Consider the following 22418-nt stretch of genomic DNA (forward strand, 5'->3'; position numbering starts at 1 on the left):
TTCAGGGACGTGTCACACCGCTGAAAGTAGTAGCGGCGGATTTCTACGCGTCCTTCTGCTCCTTCCCACCGCCGGAAAAGCCATGAGTGGGAAAGCCTCGAGGTGCAGCAAAGGTTTGGGGCAAGACCTTCAGAAGATTTTGAAGGCACCAGGGGAGGGCTGCAACACAACCCGCGTTACCACACCAGCCCCGGAGCTGGTGGCACTTCCCAGGCAAAGAAGCACCTCCCATTATGTCTTGTAAAGGTCAGTGCTAGTCTGCAGGGGGCACGGGGACCTGCCCACCCAGCCCAGCCGCTCTGACAACCTGGTGCCCAAAAAACAGGTGTTTCAGTCACAAATGTAAGAAAACAGCCACTCTACCCTGTTGCCTTCTACCCTGCCTGCTTTAGGATAGACTGTTCTACCTTATTTCAATAATACTTACTCTGATATCCAGATATTGACAGATGACACTGCAGCATTGAAATATTTTCCATTGTAAATGAATTTAAAGTAAGTCCATTGCAATATTTGTTAAGGGTACATTCCTGCTCCTCTTGGGAGGGGCTATAAAAAAACCCCAAACCTTTATCCAGTGCAGTACAAGTCTGGATTTTTCCTCTTTTTGAAAAGATGGTATATCAATAACAACATATTTTAATAAGTAATAAAAATGATATCTTTAAACTCTTACTGCAGCCGCTTAGAAATACTTTAAGAGTCGTAATGCTTTATATTGGATAATACCAATTTTCCAGTGGAACTTAAAAATTTTCAGTTTAATAGCTAAGTGTGATTATTATTTTCTTAATTTTTCCATTCAGGAAAAGAATTTCCACCACTCGATTCGAGCAATAACACTTGTTGGCATAAAAGAGAGACCAACTCTACAAATAAAATAATTTATTATTATAATAATTTACTTTGAGCTTTTCTTATGCGCAGGCAGTCAGGGTTTCCCAGTCATCACTTCTCTCTGGTTTGTTGCAAATGTTGTTCCAAACCAGTGGGATCCATTAAAAGAGCAATAAGTTGAGGACATACTTGAGAAAGCTCAAACACCTAGCACTTCTCAAGGTCATACCCTGATAAAAATTCAGAATACAGTAATTACACATTTTATACAATCGCCACATTTAATAGCAATTTTCAGTTATTCTGTCTCTCTATAGATTCCCCTCAACAAGCAAAATACTGGCTTTTGGCCAGATTTCAGGTTCTCTATTTAGCACTTCTTACTGGGTTGTGTTTGCCACCAAAATGTAGTTGTCAGGGCTAGAAACACAGCTCAGATTTACTCCATGGTTAGAGAAACAGGAACAAAACCCCCCAAAAACCCCACTTCCTCCTTTTCCAAGAGTCAAAGAAAGAAATTAAATGTGAGCCTCTGACCCCCCCATGAAAAACTTCTGATCTGACTCTTCATGTTTAAGATGATTGCTCTCAGGGCTTTCCTTGTCTCAACCTTAACATCCCACTGTGGACTGTTATTTGTTACGCCTCTTCAGAGCATTGGTACTGTGAAAGAAAAAAATGTATATAGATATAGATATATATATAGATAGATAGATATAAAATGAGCATAAAGGAATATTTGCATATATAAGGAGCATATATATCTCTTTCTATACATGCCTTCTGTCTGAGAAGTAGGTTAAACCTTCAGAGAGTCTTGAGATAAGTCTTGGAAAGTCACAGAATCAGAGAATCACCTCAGTTGGAAAAGCCCTTGAAGCTCCCCCAGCCCAACCATGAACCTCACCCTGACCCTTCCCAGTTCCACCAGAACCCTCAGCATCATGTCAACCCAAAACCATACGTAAATAATTTAAACTCCTCACTGAAAACATTTTTTTTGTGATTATTTTTTTATTGTTTATTCAAAGACTTTCCTTGCAAGCTTCAATACTTAGTGGATCTGAGTTTCTAATAGTAGCTAACCTTCAGTGTGGTTGGTAAATTAGGCAATACACTTACCTCTAGGATGTTCCTTTTCCTCAGCAACTGATAAAATGTATATGGAGTTCCTCTTCTGGTCACCCTAGAATGTTGTGTTTTGGAGAGAGAGAAAAGGAGATGCCTGGGGAGCAGATAGGGCACAGAGGTAAGTCTGAAGCAGTCAGTTATGGTGGTTATATTTTGGACTTGGTTCCTCTACCCAAACTAATGGCAAAACACTGACTGACCTTGGAGACAAGTGCTGTGATCCTGCCTGGGGATGTGTCACCCCGGGCAGTCTCACGAAGTGGATTTATTTCATCCAGGAGGCTGATTTTCACACCTTTCCCAAAATGGGGGCTACAAGACAGGACTCTCACCTCTTCCAGAACCCAGTGCAGCTGAACTTCCAAACGCTGAGCTGGGATGGTTTTGCAGGTTGTTCTGACGGGAGCAGAGCTGAGAAGGGGTGCCTCAGTGATCGGCCGTGGAGTGTTCTGGCTGCCAGGTGGAGCCGTCCAGCAGTTACTATATGGAGCTTTACCTCCACAGCTCTACAGAAGGATTTAAACTGATTTGTAGGCCACTTTCTCGAGCTAAAATATTGCCTGGCTTCAGTGATATTTCCTAAAGGGCCTTTTAGTTTTCTTACGTATTCAGCTCTTGCTTCTGACATATGCTTGTAGAAAACCAGTCGTTTTCTATTTGCAGAAGCATCACTAAAAGGGAAGGCACTGCCATTTCGTGTTTTGCATGTTGACGTGATCCTCTCTGTTGTCCCCTGCACAGCCACGCTGCGTAACACAAGCAAGAAGCTGGAAGATTTCACTGATGATAAAGAGAGGGCTGTCAAACGTGGTTCTCTGATCATTCACAGTGCGGTCTGTTCAGGTCTGACCCCTCACTGCATCTCCAGGTGATGATGATGAGGACGTGCACCACATACGTGCAGCCCTACCCTTATTTCTTACTAAGACCTTGCATGGAAACAGCAGCATTTACCATTCCTTGGATGTTCATCTCATTTATGCTGGCTACAGGTTTGCATTTCTCCAGACCACGTGGAAATGAAGAATGACGTTGAAGAATGATGTTTCTGCCAATCCAGCTCTCGCCGCTTTAACACCACAACTACTGGGTGAACAGTAATGACAAGCCTTCAGAAGAGGTTCCTGCGGGGTCTTGTGCAACTTGTTGTGGGGAAATCATCTGCAAATCGCTTGTGATTTATTCACCTGTGATCACGCATTTCCCTTGAAGGGCAACCCGCTGCGCCAGAGCTTTCCTGGGTGGGTGTTAAAGCTGGAGCTGAAGGGCTCCTCTCAGCTGGTGGTGGAGGGACACGCAGACTTCCAGAGATGGGGCCAAGCCCCCGCCATGGAGCAGTCAGTGCTGGGGGGGGGGTGTCATCACCCCGAGAACCACCCCCCCTGGCTCCTCTCCCTCCAGGCCGGGGGAGCAGCAGCTCCTCAGCCCCACCACCCTTTCCTGGATGAGGGCAAGAGATCCTGACTCCAGCCTGGCAATTTAGATGGGTTATGCAAGAGAAACGCAGCTACTAATCCTCAGCACGCTTCCTCCTCGGAGCAGGCACTGGGGTTTCCTGGAGACAAGAACAAACACAAACCTCTTGGCAGCAGCAGTCCCCATCGACCGGGGACCCCGTGGCCCCTCCGTCTGGCTGCTTCTGCTGCAACATGCTAAGGAGGCAAGTTCTGTGCACCTTTCAGATCTTACTCTTCATTTAAAGCCTTTTGCCTGCTCCCAGGGGACAGGATTGGGGAGGGGGGTGGTTAGCAGCAGTTGCCTCTGTGGTTTTCTTGTCGTTTTTCTGGTCTGCCCAGCAAACCCACCAAGCGGCTGCTGGCTGCGGGGGGAGCGGAGCTGGTGCCGTTCAGACACAACCTTCGCTGCCCTGGCAATTGCTTCTGGAGCGCCGGCTGTCCGGGATTAGGATTAGCTGAAGTTTCAAAAAACCGAGGGAGAGGAAACTCTCAGTTTCAGGGTAAAGCTGACAGTTTGTGACTTTCCTGAGGCTTTCAGTTGCTCCTGTCGAAGGGGACAATTTGGGGCTGTTCTGGCACTAGGGTCATATTTATACAAGTCCCAGTCTGCAGCTCTGTTATTCTCCATTTAAAAACGTTTGTTAAGAAGTTTATATATGAAACTGCTGTTGTCTAAGCAGGTATTACATATGTAGCACCAGCTCAGACGTTTGAATTCCAGAAACCATTTACCACTCTTTTTCATACAGAATCATAACCATGTGTTATCAATCTTAATTTATGCGTCCATAATCCACCATGCAGTGCAAGCAGTGCCGTGCAGACAGAAGTATGTTGTGGTTATTTGCTCAGATTTCTCACTAGCAATGTTCAGAAAATGTTTATTATCCAGTCTAACTCTTACTAAATATCTGTGTCAGTGTTTACACCATTGAAGCCACCGTAGACATTTATGGACCAAAAGTCTTGGTTTTGACAACACTGGTGCAAACTTACTGGTTTTGAAAAAGTTGTTTCTGAATCACTGAAAACGGAATTTCTTCCTGGTGCATGTGATTTCAAGCTGTGATTATTTGCCAGCTTTACCACTCCAGGTATTCTCCTCTTTGATGTGCCTTTGATGCCAGCCAACACTTTTTGCCACATTTGTGCTATCTAGTAAAACCTTTCACTGCAGTTTTTTTTGGAAAACAAACACTTCTGCGGGGCTGGCATCCCCGGGATCAGCGAGGGCCTCGCTGCTTGTTTGCACAACAGGTACAGCCTGGAAAGCTGCCCCTCGTCCTCAGCTCATGGCCACCCCCATCGGCATCCTCCACCTGGAGAGGATTCAGCTGGACAAAAGCAAAAGTTGTTTCTCCTGGATCTAAAATCGGACTTTTCCCTGGGAAATCAGCCCCGTTTCCCCAACCTCCTGGGCCTGCCTAGCGGTGTTGCTGAAGGTGTAGGAGAGAAAGTCCAGCTTGACACCGACCCTGTCCTGCTCTCGGAAGCGTCTGTGTCACCCCGAGGGTGCACTGAAAGCTCCCCCAGAACCGTGGAACGCAGCCATCCGCGTGGTGGGCTGCGTGCTCCCGGCAGAGGTCTGCAGGACCTGGTACCCCAGGTCCGTGGCACAAACACCTCCCGGCACCCCGTGCGCGTGAACGCCACGTCCAGACACAAAGCCTACAGAAACACAGAACTCCTCTGAGCCTTTCCTTCGCTGGGCCTTTTAGGCAATCCTCATTTCCAGCCTCGTTTTAAGAGGATTTTCAAAGGTCTGCTGACTCCTCTGAGCACATCTGCATCTTCTGAGTTTGCCCACAGCCAGATTACGGGAGACACCACCTCCAGAGCATCTCAAGGGATGCTCCTGAAAAAAAGAGGAAAGCCCTGGGAGGTGCCAGGGTGGAGGGCTGAAGACAGACCTTTCTGCAAGCTGATGTGAGGTGGTGGGGTTGATGTTTTACAAATGCAGTTAAGTGACACAGCAAATAAGGCCTGCAGTTGGATTTCTTAGAACAGAGGAGATAAAAACCTTTGCAGACATCATCCTCCTCAAGCGCAGGCAGAGATATGCAGCCCCAGACTAACAGAGCCAGCCACTCAAAGTGCCTGCAAGTACTAATTATATCTCTGCCTTTGACTTCATAAATAGGGACTGAAGCTGGTCCAGGAAAAAGGGGAAAATACCTGCCATTACACAATTTCATACTGAATGAAGCCATGTTCTGCACAACATTGCAGACTGACTTATCCCAAAATATTTTAAATTATCTGCATGCATTTGGTATCTCTGCTTTTAGACAATTACAGTTCCAGCGATTTGTTGTGGTGATAAAAATGTGAGGGGAATTATATCATTAATGTTAAAATGTTATGTGTGGTGGACAGGCAATAAACCATCAGGTTTTGCCTCCAGTTCTGGAGATTTGATCCCATGTGGGTTGAAATCCGTTCCTGAGGTTGTCTCCTGTGTTCAGCCACCACAAGATCGCTTGATGAAAAGTCTTATAGGGGAAGTCCAGCCAGACTTAAAAGTCCACACAGTTTTAAAACCGAGGAAAGCCGAAGTAAGCAAGCTAAGAGTTGAACCAAGAGCTCTACCAAGAAGAAAAAACAAATCCTCCAAGCCTGAAGCCCATGGCCAAACCCCACCAAGCAGCAGCCCGCTGCCCCTGGAGCATCGCTTTCGGCTTAACAGCAGAGATCACTGATTGTGAACCATTTTCCCAGAAAGTTCTCTCTGATGTTAGATTTTCCTGCTGTCAACAGTCAACTCAACTCACTGTGCTCGGTATACTCCACAACTCTAAACTGGGCTCTGCAAGGCATCCCAGCTTGTCTGGGTTTTATTTAATATGGGAAGAGACAGCTCTTGTTTCAGCCTGGCTTAAATAAAAATTCAGGAGACAGCTCTGAGCACAGCAGAGGGCTGAGAAAGCCGTTTGCTGAACTCCTCAGATTGTTATCATTTCTTAGAAACCTCTTGTTGGACAGATGTTATCAAGGAATCGCTAACAAGAGCACCAGGATTATTTAATTCATGACAGAAGCAATTAGGCAACACTGACAAATCATTATTGCAGTTGTGCTGCAGAACATTTGTTATTGGTTTTTAGCAAGGAACATGCCTGGAGTGAAGCTCATCAAACACTTTGCTCACCTCTGCTCCGGGTCACTCACCCTTCGCCCACTGCCTTCTCCCCCGTGTCCCGGTCTGTGCTCTGCTGATTCTTGAGAAACAGCATGGAAAAACAGCTGAACGACCCCCAGATCCTCACCCCTGCTCCTCTGGGGTGGCCTGGGATCATGGTGGTGTGGGGGTGGGACGGAGGAGCTCAGACCGTTGCTCTGCTGCTGGCCCAACCCACCCATCAGCGTTGGACCCCGTGAGATGGAAAGGTGCGTTTCATGTGACCTTGCTGTACTTTTTGTTTTATGAGGAGTTGTATGTGCCTTTGTTGTGTGTTGGTTATTTAAGAGTGGTATGAAATTTTGTGCTTATTTTCTCGCCTCGTTTCTGTTCATGCAGAAGCCTTCATAATGATTTATTTGATTAGCGGTAGAAATGGGGTAAGTGCTCTGTAATACCTAAAATAAAAATCAGTTAATAACTCATGGCATTTATATATGAGAAATTAAAAATATATTAAATATACCTTAATATTTATTAAATTAAAAATAAACTACTTGATTAATTTTTCCTTGGCTTGTTCATAGCTACAAGGGATAATAATTTTAGAAACGGGACCTTATGTTCAGTGTTCTTGGACATACATCACCATTTACATCCGTATTAGATAAATACCAAGAGATGAGTCATATCCCAAATCATCTTATTCAGGAGGTTACTTTGAGAACAATGTAAATAAATTCAACTCACCACCCCGCAGCACTCCTTGGCTCCCAAGCTACAGTCCTTCTCAGGGTAACCTTGATTATGAATTGTGCTGCTCCGTGTAGAAGATTTCCGTGGCATCCTGTCTACAACAGGGAGGAAGGCTGTTACCATGAGCTGAGTGGTTCATGCTGAGGTGTTACGGATGTCTGATGTCCATCATGGACTTTCTCAGGAGCTTTGAGGCCCTCCTGGCACTCCACGTGTTGGTTTGCACGGCAGCAGCTCTCCCGCCCCGCTGCGGTTCCCTCGCCCATAGAGTGGGTTCCAGTCCCTGTGGTGAACTGGTCCCTGCACTGCCCTTTCCCAGCGCCCCATCCTGACCCACCCCAGGCTCCGCTCCGCTCACCGCCAGAACCAGCTGGAGGTATTTTTCTGAAATAAGATCATCGTTTCCGTCACCTGTGTCCCTGGGCAAGGACTGGCCTCCCGTGCTGTTGGGAGAGCTGGGTGACAGGGGAAGTTCCTGGCTTCTCCTCATCACTCACCAACAACCTACCACTCTCCCAGGCATGTTTCACAGACAGTGAAGATCACAAGCTTTCTGAATGCCGAGCTACCAGGCAGGCTGGTATCCCTGCACATGGAGAGGCTGGAGGAGCTGGAGCCGTCCTCACGGCCGCTGACGTGGCAGTTGGCCTCTCCATCCCCCTCACGGGCCGCTCATGCCCACGTTCACACGGCAGAGATGCTGCCCTTCCACTTCTGCTCCAAGCACCGCGGCGATGGAGGAAGGTGCAATCACTGGGGTGAGCACAAGCCCAAGCCCCACCTGCAGCTCGTGCCGGGTGCTGCTGGAGCTCCCACCCTGCCACGGTGCAGTTACAGCCGCACAACCCCATGCTCTGCTTGGCATCGTGACCCCGCTGCTTGGGCAATAGCACTGTCTCAAACATCTGACCTGCTCATTTCACTAGCTGGAAGAATAAGAACTCGTCTTAAAATGTTGGCACTTCTGGTTGTTCATTTTATTGGCCAAAGTGTGATGCTCTCAGCTATTAGCTTCAACAACGCTTCAGGGTGAGGTGTCTCAGAGCAATCGAGTCTCACAGCTCACTGGGCTCCTTCCCTCTGGACTCCAGAGCCGCTGCAAGCACAGAAGGTGCCGTGGATAGTTGCTTCAGCGAAGGAAAACAGATGCAAGATGGTACAGCGCCAGCATTGAGATTTTGTAGAGACCTTTTTTCCCATGCTGAAGTATGTGGGATGTTTAGAGTAACGGAGCCAGGAGGTAAATAGTGATCACTGCATTGCAACAGCAGCTGCACGTAGTTTATACTGCTGCGCCGTAAATTTCTGCAAGGTTTGGAAGGCTTTTTTGAGATCTGTGTTAAAATAGCTCCAGTGAAAACACTCTGTGCAGCCAGATTTACTGCGCGTTTCAGAACAGTTCTTAAAACCGGCCTTGGTGTTTTTTAACAGAGCTTCTGCACAGCAGGTACAGTCCCCAGTTCTCAGGAGAGATGGAAAAAATCAGCAGCCGGGTTGTAATGGGGAAGAAGGGGTGACTGTGGCGCTGCAGGGAGGGCAGGGTGACCTACTCCAAGGCGCAGACTGCTCGACCCCCAGCAGGTAAAGGCGTTCAGGATGTGCAGTCGCTGTCAAACTGCTCGTTGGCCGTTATAAAAATTCTGCTTTGGATATGGATTTCCAGAAGCCAAACAAAAATTAAATGATTTGTGCCATATATGAATTAATTCAGTCATGCAACATCTTGGGTTGGACGGGAGGTTTTCAGCTCTGAGGAACACCTCTGCTTTCTCAGCCCTGTCCTTCCATCAGTAGCATCGTGCGGTGCAGGGACTCGTTTTTGGCATTTACACCACATGGGAATGCTGGAGGTGGGTGGTCAGGGTGGGACACGCTGGCGAGAAAGTCCCTGTGTCAGGAGGAACAACACACAAAGGACACAGTCTCTGCCTAGGCCAGACGTATTTTCTCCTACGCCCCTGTCAGGAACTTGACCAGAAAACGTCCAGATTCTCCTTGATCTGTATCCTTGCTCGCTCTCTGCTGAATAAGCAGAGAAACGAAGAGGGATTTGCATCTATTGAGAACATTCAAGGTTCATGTGAGTTGAAGGCGCATGTTGATTGCTCATGACCATGAAATGCCATGGCGGTAAATTACTTTTTTTTTTCTTCCATAGGACTGAAGGAAGAACTTTAAGTAATGGCAAATTGATTAACTGCCCTTGATGTCACATTTATAAATGTTCCTACTCTGATTTTTCTTGATACTTGCTCGCAGTCTCTTTAACCCTGCAGGACATGTACTTAAACCTGGTCTCCCAAAGATGAAGCTACAGCTGTGCCACCAGAACACTCTGTTAGCACAAGCTCATAGCCTAACTGGCAGAACAGTTATTTTCTATTTTTTTTTTTTTTTTTTTAATTTTTGACTAAAGCACTCTCTGTAGTAACAAACATAAACAAAGAAAATACAGGAAACAGCATCCAGAAGTGTCTGCCCCAGTTGAATCTTTTTTCTCCCTACGTGCAATAACTCACTGCAAGTATCCCCGCATTGCTGTTTGCTTTTTGTGGGAAGTGAAGTTGCTTTTAACATTTTTTTTAATTCCTGGGGCATTTCAAACAGATTTGATGGAAGCTTAGTGCTCAAAGTTTTGATTTTCCTGCATGTTTAGAGAGAATCGATGTGTCCCTGTAGAGCTCCAGAGAAGTGTCGGGGCAGATCTTCAGTGTGAAGGCAGGGTCATTTATTTGATTTGATTTTGTTTTATTTGGTTTTCTGTCCAGCAGCACAGAGAAACACGAACACAGCTTGCAGCTACCCCCCCCAGGTGTGATGCCTCTGGGGTGGTGGAAAATATTTTCAGGCTGCGGGACAGGAGCTGTGGGACAGGACGGAGGGAGGGAAGGTCTTGGGCACCACAGGGAACTGAAGAGATGGGAAAGGTCACAGGGAACAGGGAAAGGAAGAGGGATTATTTTGGCGAGGGGCTGTAGAACCGTGCTCTGTTCATGTTTTGAAGTTAGAGCGTGGTCTCCGGCAGCCTGTGGCAAGCCCTGGTTTTGCCTCTCCTGAAGAAACTTGCAAAAGAGGGGTGTGACTGTGCCGTCAGCTGCGCTGGGGCCTGCAGATGCCTCTGCACCTCGGCGGTGACACTTGTCTGGGGTAGGAGTGAGACTGGGGCTGCAACACAGAGGCACACTCATTTTTCTCCTGCCTGATAAAATGAGAGCAGAGTGGCCCGCACTGCCTCCACCTCCCTCTTCGCTCTCCTCTCCCACCTCCATCCAGCTCCTGTCATCTCTGCTAGCCTCAGTCTTCAGAGCGTAGACCTGGTACAACTAATCCTGCTTCCCCACTTCTTTTTCTTCCGGTTGCTTGACAGGCTTCCTCTTCAACACCCCACGGGCACCTGGGCTTGGGGTTGGGATGTCTCCTGACACAGGCAGTTCCTCCTGGCTCTCTAAGCCTTGGCCTGCTGCAGCTTATCCAGGACTAGGGAGCTTCTATTCAGTCAGCTTCCTCAATTTTCTATCAGTATCTCTGCTGGTGATACCTGGATATTTAAGCATTTAAGCTTCAGCATTTCAGCTGGAGACCGGAGCATCTCCATCCACGTTGGCCCCGAGCCACAGGCGATGGCTCTGCCTGCAGAAAACATCCTGACATGGGAGGAGAAACTGGTACAAAGCACTGCTAGGGTACGAAGTCCTTGGGAGCTGAAAACCTCCTTGGCTTCGCCACTCAGCAGTTAATTATGACTGATAGTAGTAATTGATGTCTTTAGAGCAGTGGATTGCAGGGTTAGCTTATTGCACACGCTCAGCTCTTTTGAAGGAGGTCATTAATAAATCAAAGTGGCTTGGACCTTCTAAATCCATATCAGTTCTCCTAAAGCCAAACAAAACCTAAAATTTTCATTAAATTAGAAGGCCAACAAGGTTCATGGCAGAAATTAATTTCTGTAACTGATGGATCTAAGTCTTCGGTAAATCTCCCAGTGCTGACAGAGGATTGAGGGTGTTTTATTGCCCTGATTATGCATATGAGCCTTCAAACTGACACAAGGTGACAGAGGGTAGAGGCTGATGGTAGTCCCAGCCTTGTAATGAGGAGGAAGATGTTTATGGGAGCTGACACGGGGTAGCCATCTCCCGTGCTCCCAGACATTCGCACTTAGGGATGCTCCCCGGGCCGAGGCAGCTTGCTCGCGGCCCGGCCGGCCGGTGGGGGCTTCCAGGCTGGTGACATGAAAAGGCTCAGAAGTCCCCCAGGTTTGTGTGCTGCCTGTGACAGCCATCCTGCAGGCCCCAACTCTTCACAAGGGGCTTGAGACAGGAATTGTGACAGCAAAACTTCTCCTTAGCCTGATGAGTCACTGCTGGTTTCCAGGTTTTTTGTGTATTTTTTTGGCTTTCGCTGCCTCCTCAGCTCTCCTTGCTGTGCTGATCTGGATGCAAAAATGGGACCAAGTGACTGGGAGTGGAGAAAAGCAGCAGAGGAAAGAGCAGGAAAGAGGGACAGGAGAGCAACTGCTGTCTGTTCTGGTCACGGGAGTCACTGGACTGGCTCAGCTACCCATGAAGGGAATTCCCGGGGACTCCTCAGGAGGAAACTGGCTGCATGGCGGGTGAAAAGGCAGAGTGGCCAAGGGAATAAAGCTTCAGAGATCATACATTTAGGTCCTGTACAAGTCCTTAGCAGGGCTCAGGCTCAAACCGAGCCATAGCTCTTGGATCGCTGTGCAGCAGCGTGGCCGTGGTGCATAAAAAATGTGAAGAGCTAAGGCTTGTGTCTGCCTTCCCTGAGAGTGCTTGGGTTAAGGAGTCCTACTCCACGTGGGTCTGCAGCCACGGCTGTGGACAAGTCAGACATGGACAAGATTGTGTAACTTGTCAAGCTGACGTAACCAGACCTTGAGCCTAAATCTTGAGATTAAGCTGTGCTCCAGCAGACTTCACTGAATTTATATTCTCATAAACATTGTCTTCTTATGTTTGGGGGTGTGTGTGTGTGTGTGTGTTTTTTCTTTTTTTAAAGATTTTTTTAAGAAACAAGATGCTTTTGAAAGCCAAAGAGGAAAAAAAACAGATTGTGGACATGCTTCATTTCCAACCAGGGACTCTGCTGTCACAAGTAGAAGACAGCTCACACAGCCTCAGCTGGTCACTTTGATATTTAGAGTTTTTACCAAGAAGAGATTGAAATTAAGTGTTCAGATCTTGCAGCTACTTCATGGCTGCCAAAGGTTGTGTTTATTTTAAAACCTTATTTGCGCAGACAAATGTAAAGTGGCTCCTGCTACACAGAGACATAAGCCAGCTGCAAAACATCATTTCAGCCCATATGGCTGTAAAACTTGCTGCAGAGTATCCTTAGGCACACTTCAGTCATTAAACTGTCATCTTTGCATTTTGTGTACTGATTGAGTAGGGTAGATGAACTCTCTTCTCTTCGCCTCTCTTTTTAAAAAATTATTTTTACATCAGAACTTTTATTTATAGCAGTCTAAAAGCAGAGATCAGGAGAAAACGTGTATGACTTCTTTCCCAAATGACTAACTGGTTATTTTTCTTCATCATTAAGCTACAAGGTTTAGCTAAACTGCGTGGTGAAGGGGTACTTCATATAGCATTGGGAGCATAAAAAAAAATATGCCATTCAGGTTAAACTAAGACATAAATCAAAATTCATTTTCTGGATAACATGCAAACCCAAAGTTCTGCAGTTATTAAATCTCTCTCTGGCTTTTTACAAAAAAGTAAACGGTGACTGTAGGTTCCCTCAAACGCCAGATTGTGCCTGTCTAAATTGAGCTTCATTCTGTACCTGCCAGTTTCAGATCCTTGCAACATCCTTCCTCTCTTCTATATTTATACGCAGTTTCACTGAGAGTATTTGAGCCCCTGGCACCTTCCCCTGGGTTTCAGCAGGCGGATGGGGACAGGCTGGCTGTAACAAAACCATTAGGATTTCAGACTTCTTTCCAGGGAGGCGTAAATAATACAAAGGAAAACCAAACACAAGTGTTGCTGTAGTTGGTGTGAACTCTCCTGCCCGCCCTCAGCCAGGGTGTGCTGCTGGGGATGCTCGGAAGGGCGTCACCATCTGCACCAGGGTGCTTTGGAAGGTGGTCACTGGCGTGTTCATTCTGACCTTTATTTTGAAAAGAAATAGGAAGAGCTTAAAACGAGGATTGCAATGATAATGTGTTATGGAAGTACCTCAAGGCCTCTGAAAATAAGCCCAAGCTTAAGCTGCATGGGTTTTGCCTAATAGCTTCAAAAATATCATTTACAGCTCCAAGACCATTAAAAGGGCCAACACCCAGACGTTAGGAGGGGCTGTTATGGCCAGTGGTATTGCAGGGAGGCGTAAGCGATGCACGGGGGCGTCAAAGCTCCCAGTACAAGAGCCAATCTGGACAGCTGGGGTTGAGACTGGTCCCAGTGAGGGCAGGAGACCACCAACACTCGCATCCCTTGGCTTGCGTGCCACGGCCGGGGTCACACTGAGGCTTTTGGTGTTCGCAGGAGAGACCCTTCCCCTCCTCCTCGCCCCGGAGACAGGGCTCGCCTGCTGGAGGAGCGCTTATCCAGCCAGGAGAGGACCACGGCTTTCCTCCTCCGTCAGGCTTTCCGGGTCAAAGATGACATCGTCTCCTACCTCCAGGGAAGCAGAGGTTGTCAGCATGAGGAGACTGCTGCCCGGCAGCTGCTGGAAAACCACATCCAGACCATCACGAGCATCGTGAAAAAGCTCAGTGAGGACATTGAGGTAATGCACACCGAGAAGCCTTTCCCTGCCTCAGTGGGGCAGCTCTAGCCCGTGCTCCATTCAGCACGAATATCGGCTTCAGGAGCAGAAAAGCACTCGACTGCCGTGTTTTAGTTAAATTCTGATTTTTCTGGTATTGTTGCACTTGCAGTTGCTGTGAAAACAGAAGGGAGGTGTCTAGGGACAGTAAAGTAAAAAGGAGAAAAGTAAAATGAGATAGAAAACAGCTTAATCAAGTTTGGTGGTGTTTTAATTCAAAGGTTCGAGTTCTATTTGCTTTTAGTTCGGTGAAAGTGCTGGAGGTTGTGTTTGAGGGAAATAGGAACAAGCTGTATTTTTGTGTTTTCATCTAACATGTAACATCAAGAATCAAGTTTGGGTTTACTTCCTAGTTTTCCTGATGCAGACATTCTACTACTTTGTGTAAAGTTCTGCATGCAAACATAATAAAAAATTGCCAAAACTCTTCACAAAGCTCAGGGCAGACCAGCATGAAGGTTCAGGTTCACGTTTTATTTAAACTGACTGATGGTTCTGTGCTGGAAATGCTTGAGATGCCTTTTTTTTTTTTTTCTGGCTAAATACCTTTGATTATTTGCTGTTAATTGTCAAATTTATATGTGAAACTTACCAACACCTTTTTTTCTGGGCAAAGATGTAAAATACAAAAATATCCTGAAATAGACTTCTCCGGAGGTTCGCTTTGTCCTTTGAACTGTTAAATATCTTACAAATGCCGCTGAATTCACAATGCATTTTGTTTTTCATGTGCTTGAGGAAATATTTGATCTTCTGCAGATTCATCTTAAGAAGTATGGAATCACAGCTCACCTGAGATTAACCTGAATTGAAACTGGGGTCTGTGTTCATTTCATACTGATTTTAGTTTCCAGATTTTCATGCTGTGGTGATAAGCAATGCCATAAACCCACTTATTTATTTTAGATTGTGCAATTCCTCTAACCCTATCCAGATGAAATATGTACAGGGCTGTTTTGATGGAAAAACGCCGGAGATGGTATCAGAACCTAAAGCTAATCTTGTCCCTCGGTTGTAAATTACCCTTCTCTAAACCCTAATCTCAGGTCGGTGTATGCTTTGTGTATTTTGGTTGCGAGGGTTTGATAAGGGTAGAGCACTGACAGCACAGAAAACAGCACAGTGAGACGTGTCAATCAAAGCTGCTACATAATTAGTGGAAGTTTGGAGGATTGCTCCTGGCACGCAGCAATTGAGAGCGGTTGAGCAATTTCGATTTCTCAAGCATTTGGGGCAAAAAATTAAAAAAAAAAAAACGAAAGGATCTGTCAGGAAGCGTGACTCACTCATACTCCAAACCTTCCCCAAAGCAGGAAGAATATCCTTCAAAAAATGCTGCTTTGGGCAAGATGCTGGCGTGCTGTTGGCACCAGGAGTGGAGCTGAGCCTGAGCAAACACACCCCTCCGCCAGAGCCAGACAGATGCCCCGTAGGGTCAGGTGGACAGTGACCAGGCCCTTGACAGAGCCGTCACAGGAGAGGGCTGAAAATTGCAGGAGAAAAGCACCAAAATAAAAACCGAGGGGCAGAGAGGGGATGTGCATGGCAACACCCCCGGTAACGCCCGTGAGGTGACGGTGTGTCAGCCGGGCGAAGGGGTGACGGTCAGTCGGGAGCACGTGGCTGGCTCTTGCCCCGGGGCCGGCAGCGCGGGGATGGGAGCGCTACCAGGACCCTGGGAACAAGCCGGAGAAGGAGAATATCGATTTCCCTCCGTAAACGTCAGGCTGCTGCTCCGCGTCCCAACGAGCCAGCGTCTGGCGCTGCTTCGGCCAGCGAGGCAGCCACGGGCCCGTCCCGCCCCACAGACTCGTGGCACCAGGCTCCCCTCGACAAACACCCTGCCAGAAACACACCTGAGCTCTGCAGCACATTCCTCTCCCTGAGAACGTTGTTTTCCGATGCGGAACGAAGATGAGGAGTGCCCACTATCACCACTATGTCGGTGATCCATGCTCTGCGTGCCTGGCACCGGGATTGCTCAGGAGTAACGGCACAAATGGCAGATTTGAGTGAACACTTTACTCCGGAGATGTTACAGCTTTCACTGCTCGCTTGTGCCCCACTTCTGATGGGTGCTGAAGTCTCTCCTTCTGCTGGCGGAGGGGCACAATGCTGCAGCGGGGGGACTTGGCACGAGGGGGGTTTGCATGTGCCACGGCACCTTCCCTGGCCACACGGCTGCAGGGGAAGAGGCCTCAGGACGGGCAAACCCATCTGCAGCGACTCTGCCAAACTTCGAGCATTTACCTTTGAAGTTTTCCCTATTAGTTGTCCTTTCCTGTATTATTACTACTTTTAAAAATTCACTCAGTGGGGAACATTTCAAACGAAAAGCCAGCAAAAGCCACTCTATTTTGCACAAACAGGGTATTTGCATTAAAAAGGGTAAAAGCTGTCCTTTGACCTGGAGAAGTGATATGTGATGCTGAATTACCCTGAAATATCCGCCCCAGGCCTCTCCTTTCAACAGGAGAAAGAAAATTGGGAGATTTTAGAAATCATTCCCTCCTCTCCGCATCTGTAAAAGGTCACAGTAACTGCATGAGGGCTTCCTAAAATTGATGCTTGTGACACACTCAGGTACCATCAGGATGAGCCACTTCGGAGGCGCCTGCTGGGCGGTTACTCCTTCCACCTTTATCAGACCTGTAATACTGTGCAATAACTCAGATATGAGGCCAGGTGCAGAGCAGTAAGGGTAAAACAAGACATAGTGCGGGTGTTTGCAGGGGAGCATGAAATTTATGTCCCGATTTTTGCATTTCCTAATTTTGGTGTGCTGGACTTTTCAACTTGAAGTATATTTTTTAAGGGAGAAACGGGCATATTATTTATGCAGACGTAGATTTTTGAAAGGAAAACGCAGGTGCTTTCTCCAAGAAAGAAAAGCAATCTTTTAGACCTGCTGTCATAAATGGTGCTTTGAGCTCTATTTTGAAATGATAAAAGAACAAAGTAAAAAATGGAAATGGCATTAATGGTCTTGCATTTACAGGTTTTAGAGAGGCAAATAAGAGCAAGGGATGGTGCCACAGTGGAAACTAATTTTGCTGTTCAAACCCTGGACCATAAATACATCCAGGGTCTTGGAGACCTGCGTGGAAGAGTGACAAGGTAAGGAATGTGTCATGACCCTCATTTTCATCTCTGCTAGTCAGTTTGTGCAGAGCAGAGTCAGAGTGGCATGGATGCACTTTCCACTCATTTTATATTTCCATTTTAGTGCCAGATCCGTGCTTCGCATTCTCCATGTTAGAAAAATTATCAAGCCAGGGAAAAATAACTGTATTTTCCTGTCTCGTTCTTCATCACATACTTACTTAACATTTTAGAGATTTTTTTTCTTCTCCAGACTGGCTAGACTTCAGCTGAATTAGTTATTTCCTCCTACTGAAACTCTACTCTTGTTTCAATAAAATCTTCACTTCCTCCCTTGGAAAGTAGGTCTTGTTGAGCAGACTTGATTTCTTCCTCGGATAAGATGTTAATTTCTGGTTGGTACAAATAATTGCTGGCACACAACACAGGGGGACTTCCGTGAGGTACTTGGTAACACGACATACTATGATTAGAAGAAAGATTAAGTTGAACTTGCCATGTAATATTGAGAGAGCACAGGAATTAAGAACTGTCTGAACTGATACATCAGTAAAAGTGGTCATTAAGGAACAAATGTCCCTGTACTGGCCTGTTTCTAATGGATTTTTTTTCCCTCCAGAGGCCAGTCATTTGCTTTTCATATAAAATACTGTTACTGACATGTGGGAATATCACAAAACAAGAGAGGACAAGGTGGTGATAGGGAATAACCAGGACTATTGTGGGCTGATTGAGAAAAAAATGTATTTTGTAAACCCAGAAAGAGGCTGTTTCACTACTGAGTGCCCCCTGAAAAGTTTGGGGAATGCAGCAGGTAAATAACTTACTGTGAGCTCTTACAGTGACACAACATCAGAAATGCCAGGAGTGTGGTGTTGGACAAGAGGAGCAGAGGACCAGTAAGTAGGGAGGTTATTTTAGCTCTGTGTATGACACAGAGATGGATACCGGAATATTGTACCGAGCCCAGAGCCCTCTTTTTGAAAGGAAAAACTTGCTGAGGTGTAAAGAAGAGACAGGAATGTGATGGTGGGATGAGGAAAATTTCTGGCTGAGAGAAATATACATCTATATATAGTTTACAGGAAAAAATAAAACCAGAGATGTATAACCACCAGGAGAGAAAGGAAAAAAAGCATAGGGTACCGAGGGACTCCAGACTAGCACAGAGAGACCCAAGAATCCAAAATGAGAAGCTGGAGCCAACATTTTAAAAGTTGGCAGGAAAAAGATGTGGTTTTTTTTTAAACCTTGGTTGATTAGCATTGGAACCAAGTAGGAGGTGATCCTGCAAGAGCCTCCTGATGTTTTCCAATTCGGGTCGGCAGACTCTCTAGACGATTTGCTTTTAGCAAAGTCACAACATCTGAGGGGTGACGTGTCTCGCTCCTCTTCTCCCAGCATTTTCACAGGCGTGATGCTTCCCTTCATCAGCTGCACCGGGGCTTGCTCCCAACTTCTGTGCTTGAGCGTTCGCCTGCAGCACAGGGAAGAAAAATCACTCAGGGAAAACAGGGAAATTGTGGGGGGAAAAAATGACCAGTCCGCTTCTGCTTGCGTAAAGAAAAAAAGAAACAGCTGGAAGAAGCAAGAGGCCAAGCACTTGTGGGTGTCCACAGCAACACGTTTTATGGTGTCTCTCCTCCTCCTCCTCCTCCTCCTTCCTTGCCCATTTTTCAGGCGCGCTGGCTGGCCCTTCCCACGGGTAGAAGGGAGGATCCCAAAAAACATGTCTGCAATTGCGCATAAAAAACACTCAGGGGACCAAAAAATCATCATCTTATGATGCTGGGGTCCTTAGACCCCGTTCGCTTTTAAGGAGACAAAAAGGAAACCGGCAGGTTTTCTACCTTCATCCAAACACACGGGTACCGCAGAGCCAGCGCTGGCATTTCAGTGGCATTTCAACAGCGATGTCATAATGCGGATTTAGGTGAACGATCACCGTTAAGCTCAAGCATATAGAATCATGAATCATCAGCACTTGCTTGTTTTTGCTGCCGCTGAAGTTCTGCTCTGGAAGTGCCGAGCCTTGACTGCCGACCTGCGCCCAGCGCTGTGGCTGAGGACTGAGCCAGGTCTGACAGACAGGGGACTGCCGTTACGGGCACAAATAATAGTTTGGGGGTTTTGTGTTTCTTTGATTTTCAGTTTCAGGATTTAAAATTTCTATGTATATTAAGGAGACCTCAGAGTGGCTGGAGGCAAATGCACGTGCTCATACCATTTACCTTTATTCAATTAATAGAAATCTTCCAAATGCAGACTTGCAGTGACAGTTTCCCCCTTGATTTGTAGCCTAAGGTTCATCCAAGACTACCTGGGCTGGAATTAACCTTAAATGGAGCCACTGCTCTTTCTCACAGCGGATGATTCATCCTCCTGTATTCTGCCATCTATAAAGGATTAATGTGGATTGGCTCTTGTAATTCAAATTGTGCCTCTTCTTTTACTCTATCTTTCCTTGCAAAATAGACAGACCTCTCGCAATTACTGAGGTAATTGTCCATTAGTTCTTGGACCCTCTGACTGCATTAATACACTGTGTAAACATTTACATATCAAACAATGGTGATCTTTAATAAAGAGCCTTCGGCATCTCAGCTATAGTGGCATTCCCATTGGATTCGCTATATATTTTATGGGCATTCTGACTCTTAATACGAATTCCTTTAGACATGGGAATAGGTGTTGCAGTAATAAGAATCCGGTAATCAGCTATAAAAAAAGCCGTATTTCTGATAAATATTAATTAATTCTCTTCAGCCTCACCAGCAGAAGAATAAATGAATGTGCAAATTAATAAACAATGCATTTTACACAGATGGTTGCATTGTACTTACTTTTCTCATGAGCATTTTTTTTTTTCCCTCAGAGAAAAAAGTCCAGCATAGTACTAGACTATCAAACCCCCTGGTGTGTACCCGTGAAGTTACTTGACCCTTTGTAAAATGCAATATTTTGGCGAGTACAGCAGTCCAATATACACTGCTCCTTCCCTGACCTTGGAGGATAAAGCTCCTTGAACTTTACCTAGAACCAGGTAGCGATATTCCTGTCTCTAATTAAGCACCTTGATATGACCATCAGAGTCTTTTATTCCTTCAAAATTTTTAATTTATATGCAAATCTCATGGGAGCACAGTTTCTGTACCGTTCCCAGTCCATCCACACTGGTGCCTGTGCCCGCCCTGCCCTCTCTCTTGTGTGACTGGAACACCACGACCTCGTGGCACCATGTGGAATGTCTCCGACCTGACGTAGCAAATTGGAGAGAGATTTCAGCCAGTGCCCACCATCCCCATTCTCTTCTGGGCTTAGTCTGCCGAACGGCAATAATGCATTTAGCTGCTTTGCACGTAACAGTTACAAAATCCCAGAATCATCTGGGTTGGAAAAGCCCCTGCAGCTCCTCCAGCCCAACCATGACCCTCACCCTGACCGTTCCCAACTCCCCCAGACCCCTCAGCGCTGGCTCAGCCCGACTCTTCAACCCCTCCAGGGATCCCGGGGACTCCCCCCTGCCCTGGGCAGCCCATTCCAACGCCCAACAGCCCCTTCTGCACAGAAATCCTTCCTCAGAGCCAGCCTGACCCTGCCCTGGGCAGCTTGAGGCCATTCCCTCGGGGCCTGGCGCTGGGGCCTTGGCTCCAGAGACTCATCCCCCCTCTCTGCCCCCTCCTGGCAGGGAGTTGCCGAGGGCCAGGAGGTCTCCCCTCAGCCTCCTCTTCTCCAGACTGAACCCCCCAGTTCCCCCAGCCGCTCCCCAGCAGACGTGTCGGGAAAGTCACCTCTGAGCAGGCCCAGAGACCCAAGGCACATCGGCGGTGCTGGGGGGTCTCTGCAAAGCTGGACACGTCTGCAGGTCCCTGGGCAGGGCTCTGACCCCCTGGTTACGCAGTCACACGGGTGTGGTTGAACGAATCCCACGCTGCGAGCTGAGCTTTTGGATCCTACCATCAAACCCTCTATTTTGAAGTATTCTCTGTATAGAATATTCAGGTTCCTTCCTCTTGTAGCTGAGTGATGCCTTCCTCCATCAACCCTTTCTCACACTCTGCGCTTCTCGCAGAGCATTGCCATCGTTGCTCTCCCTCTCCAGATCCATGTTCACTTTCGCAGCTATTTTGTACTTGTTTTCCAAATCAGTGGTTTCTTTTGATCAAAGTTCTGGCCTTTGTAAAAAGCCTCTATTATCTGCAGTAACTTTTTAAAAATTTCCTTGATCTACAGGCTCTGTAGGTGTATCACAATATCGAACCATCATCAGATGACAAAAAGCTGGTCTATTTAAAATGTCAAAATTTCCCTTCAGATCCTTTATCTGTCAACAACACTGGCTTTATTCAGTGGTGATTCTTTGAAGGATAATTTCTTTGGCATTTTAAAACTTAGCTGTTTTCCCCACTCAACTTCCATTCTGTTATTTATATTAACTTGTGCACTAATTTGTGGCCTTAAGGTATTTCTTCCCACATTCTTTCTCTTGAGTACTGCCTACGCTGGGGCAGGCAGCAATTCCTGGGGGGAACAGCAAGAAGAAGGGGTGCAGAAGGGGAATTCTGTGTCTCCTTGTTTAAGTATGTATATTTACATATACTCTGTTTAGGGATATTTAGATGGTTTATGTATATTTACATATACACTGAAGAAAAGCTTCTTGGGCATGTTAAAAAAATTTTTTTTTTAATATATATAGTTAAGTACATATATACTATATCTACACAACGTGTGTGCATGTATATCTGTATGTATACACATGAGAGGGGCTGAAGCAGTCATTCATTCTACCTGGGAAGGATTTCTGCTTGACTGTTACTCAATTCCTGGGCTACTCAGTTAATTCTGCCACTCTCACATCATTTTTTTGTCCATTTTAAATGCGACGAGATGTTCTGGTGAACGCAACTGAAGGAGTTCAAATAGCAACCAACAAACGCTCCTTCCAAAACAGCAAGTTTTGTGGTTTTTTTTTTCTAAAAGCGACCTGGGTCCGGCCGCGGAGGCTGCGGGATGGGGTGGCTGCAGAAGGCACAACTCACCTGGAAGGCATCCAAAACCTGGGGGTGCTTGGAGTTCAGATTAGCCTCTTGATTTACACTTCAGATTCAATTTAATTCGTTGAGACTGGGCAGTGGGAAATCAGGCCGGGGTCTTGCTCTGGACGGCTCCTGCAGCTCCTCCCTTGCACCCGCCTCCGGCTGCCTCCCGCTTCCCCA

At 46.6% G+C, this 22418-nt stretch overlaps 1 protein-coding gene across 1 annotated transcript in view; it reads left to right on the forward strand.

The window, feature by feature from the left end:
- The first annotated feature begins 2028 nt into the window (after positions 1–2028).
- The window catches only part of FAM81B (family with sequence similarity 81 member B), a 34033-nt gene continuing 13643 nt past the window's right edge, over positions 2029–22418 (forward strand). Inside the window, 5 exon segments of the mRNA XM_026866508.1 lie at positions 2029–2086; positions 2710–2801; positions 3181–3305; positions 13815–14058; positions 17096–17214. Coding sequence (XP_026722309.1) covers positions 2029–2086; positions 2710–2801; positions 3181–3305; positions 13815–14058; positions 17096–17214 — 638 coding nt within the window.

Source organism: Athene cunicularia (genome assembly GCF_003259725.1).
Source record: "Athene cunicularia isolate RWA chromosome Z unlocalized genomic scaffold, athCun1 chrZ_part3, whole genome shotgun sequence".
Lineage (NCBI taxonomy): Eukaryota > Metazoa > Chordata > Aves > Strigiformes > Strigidae > Athene > Athene cunicularia.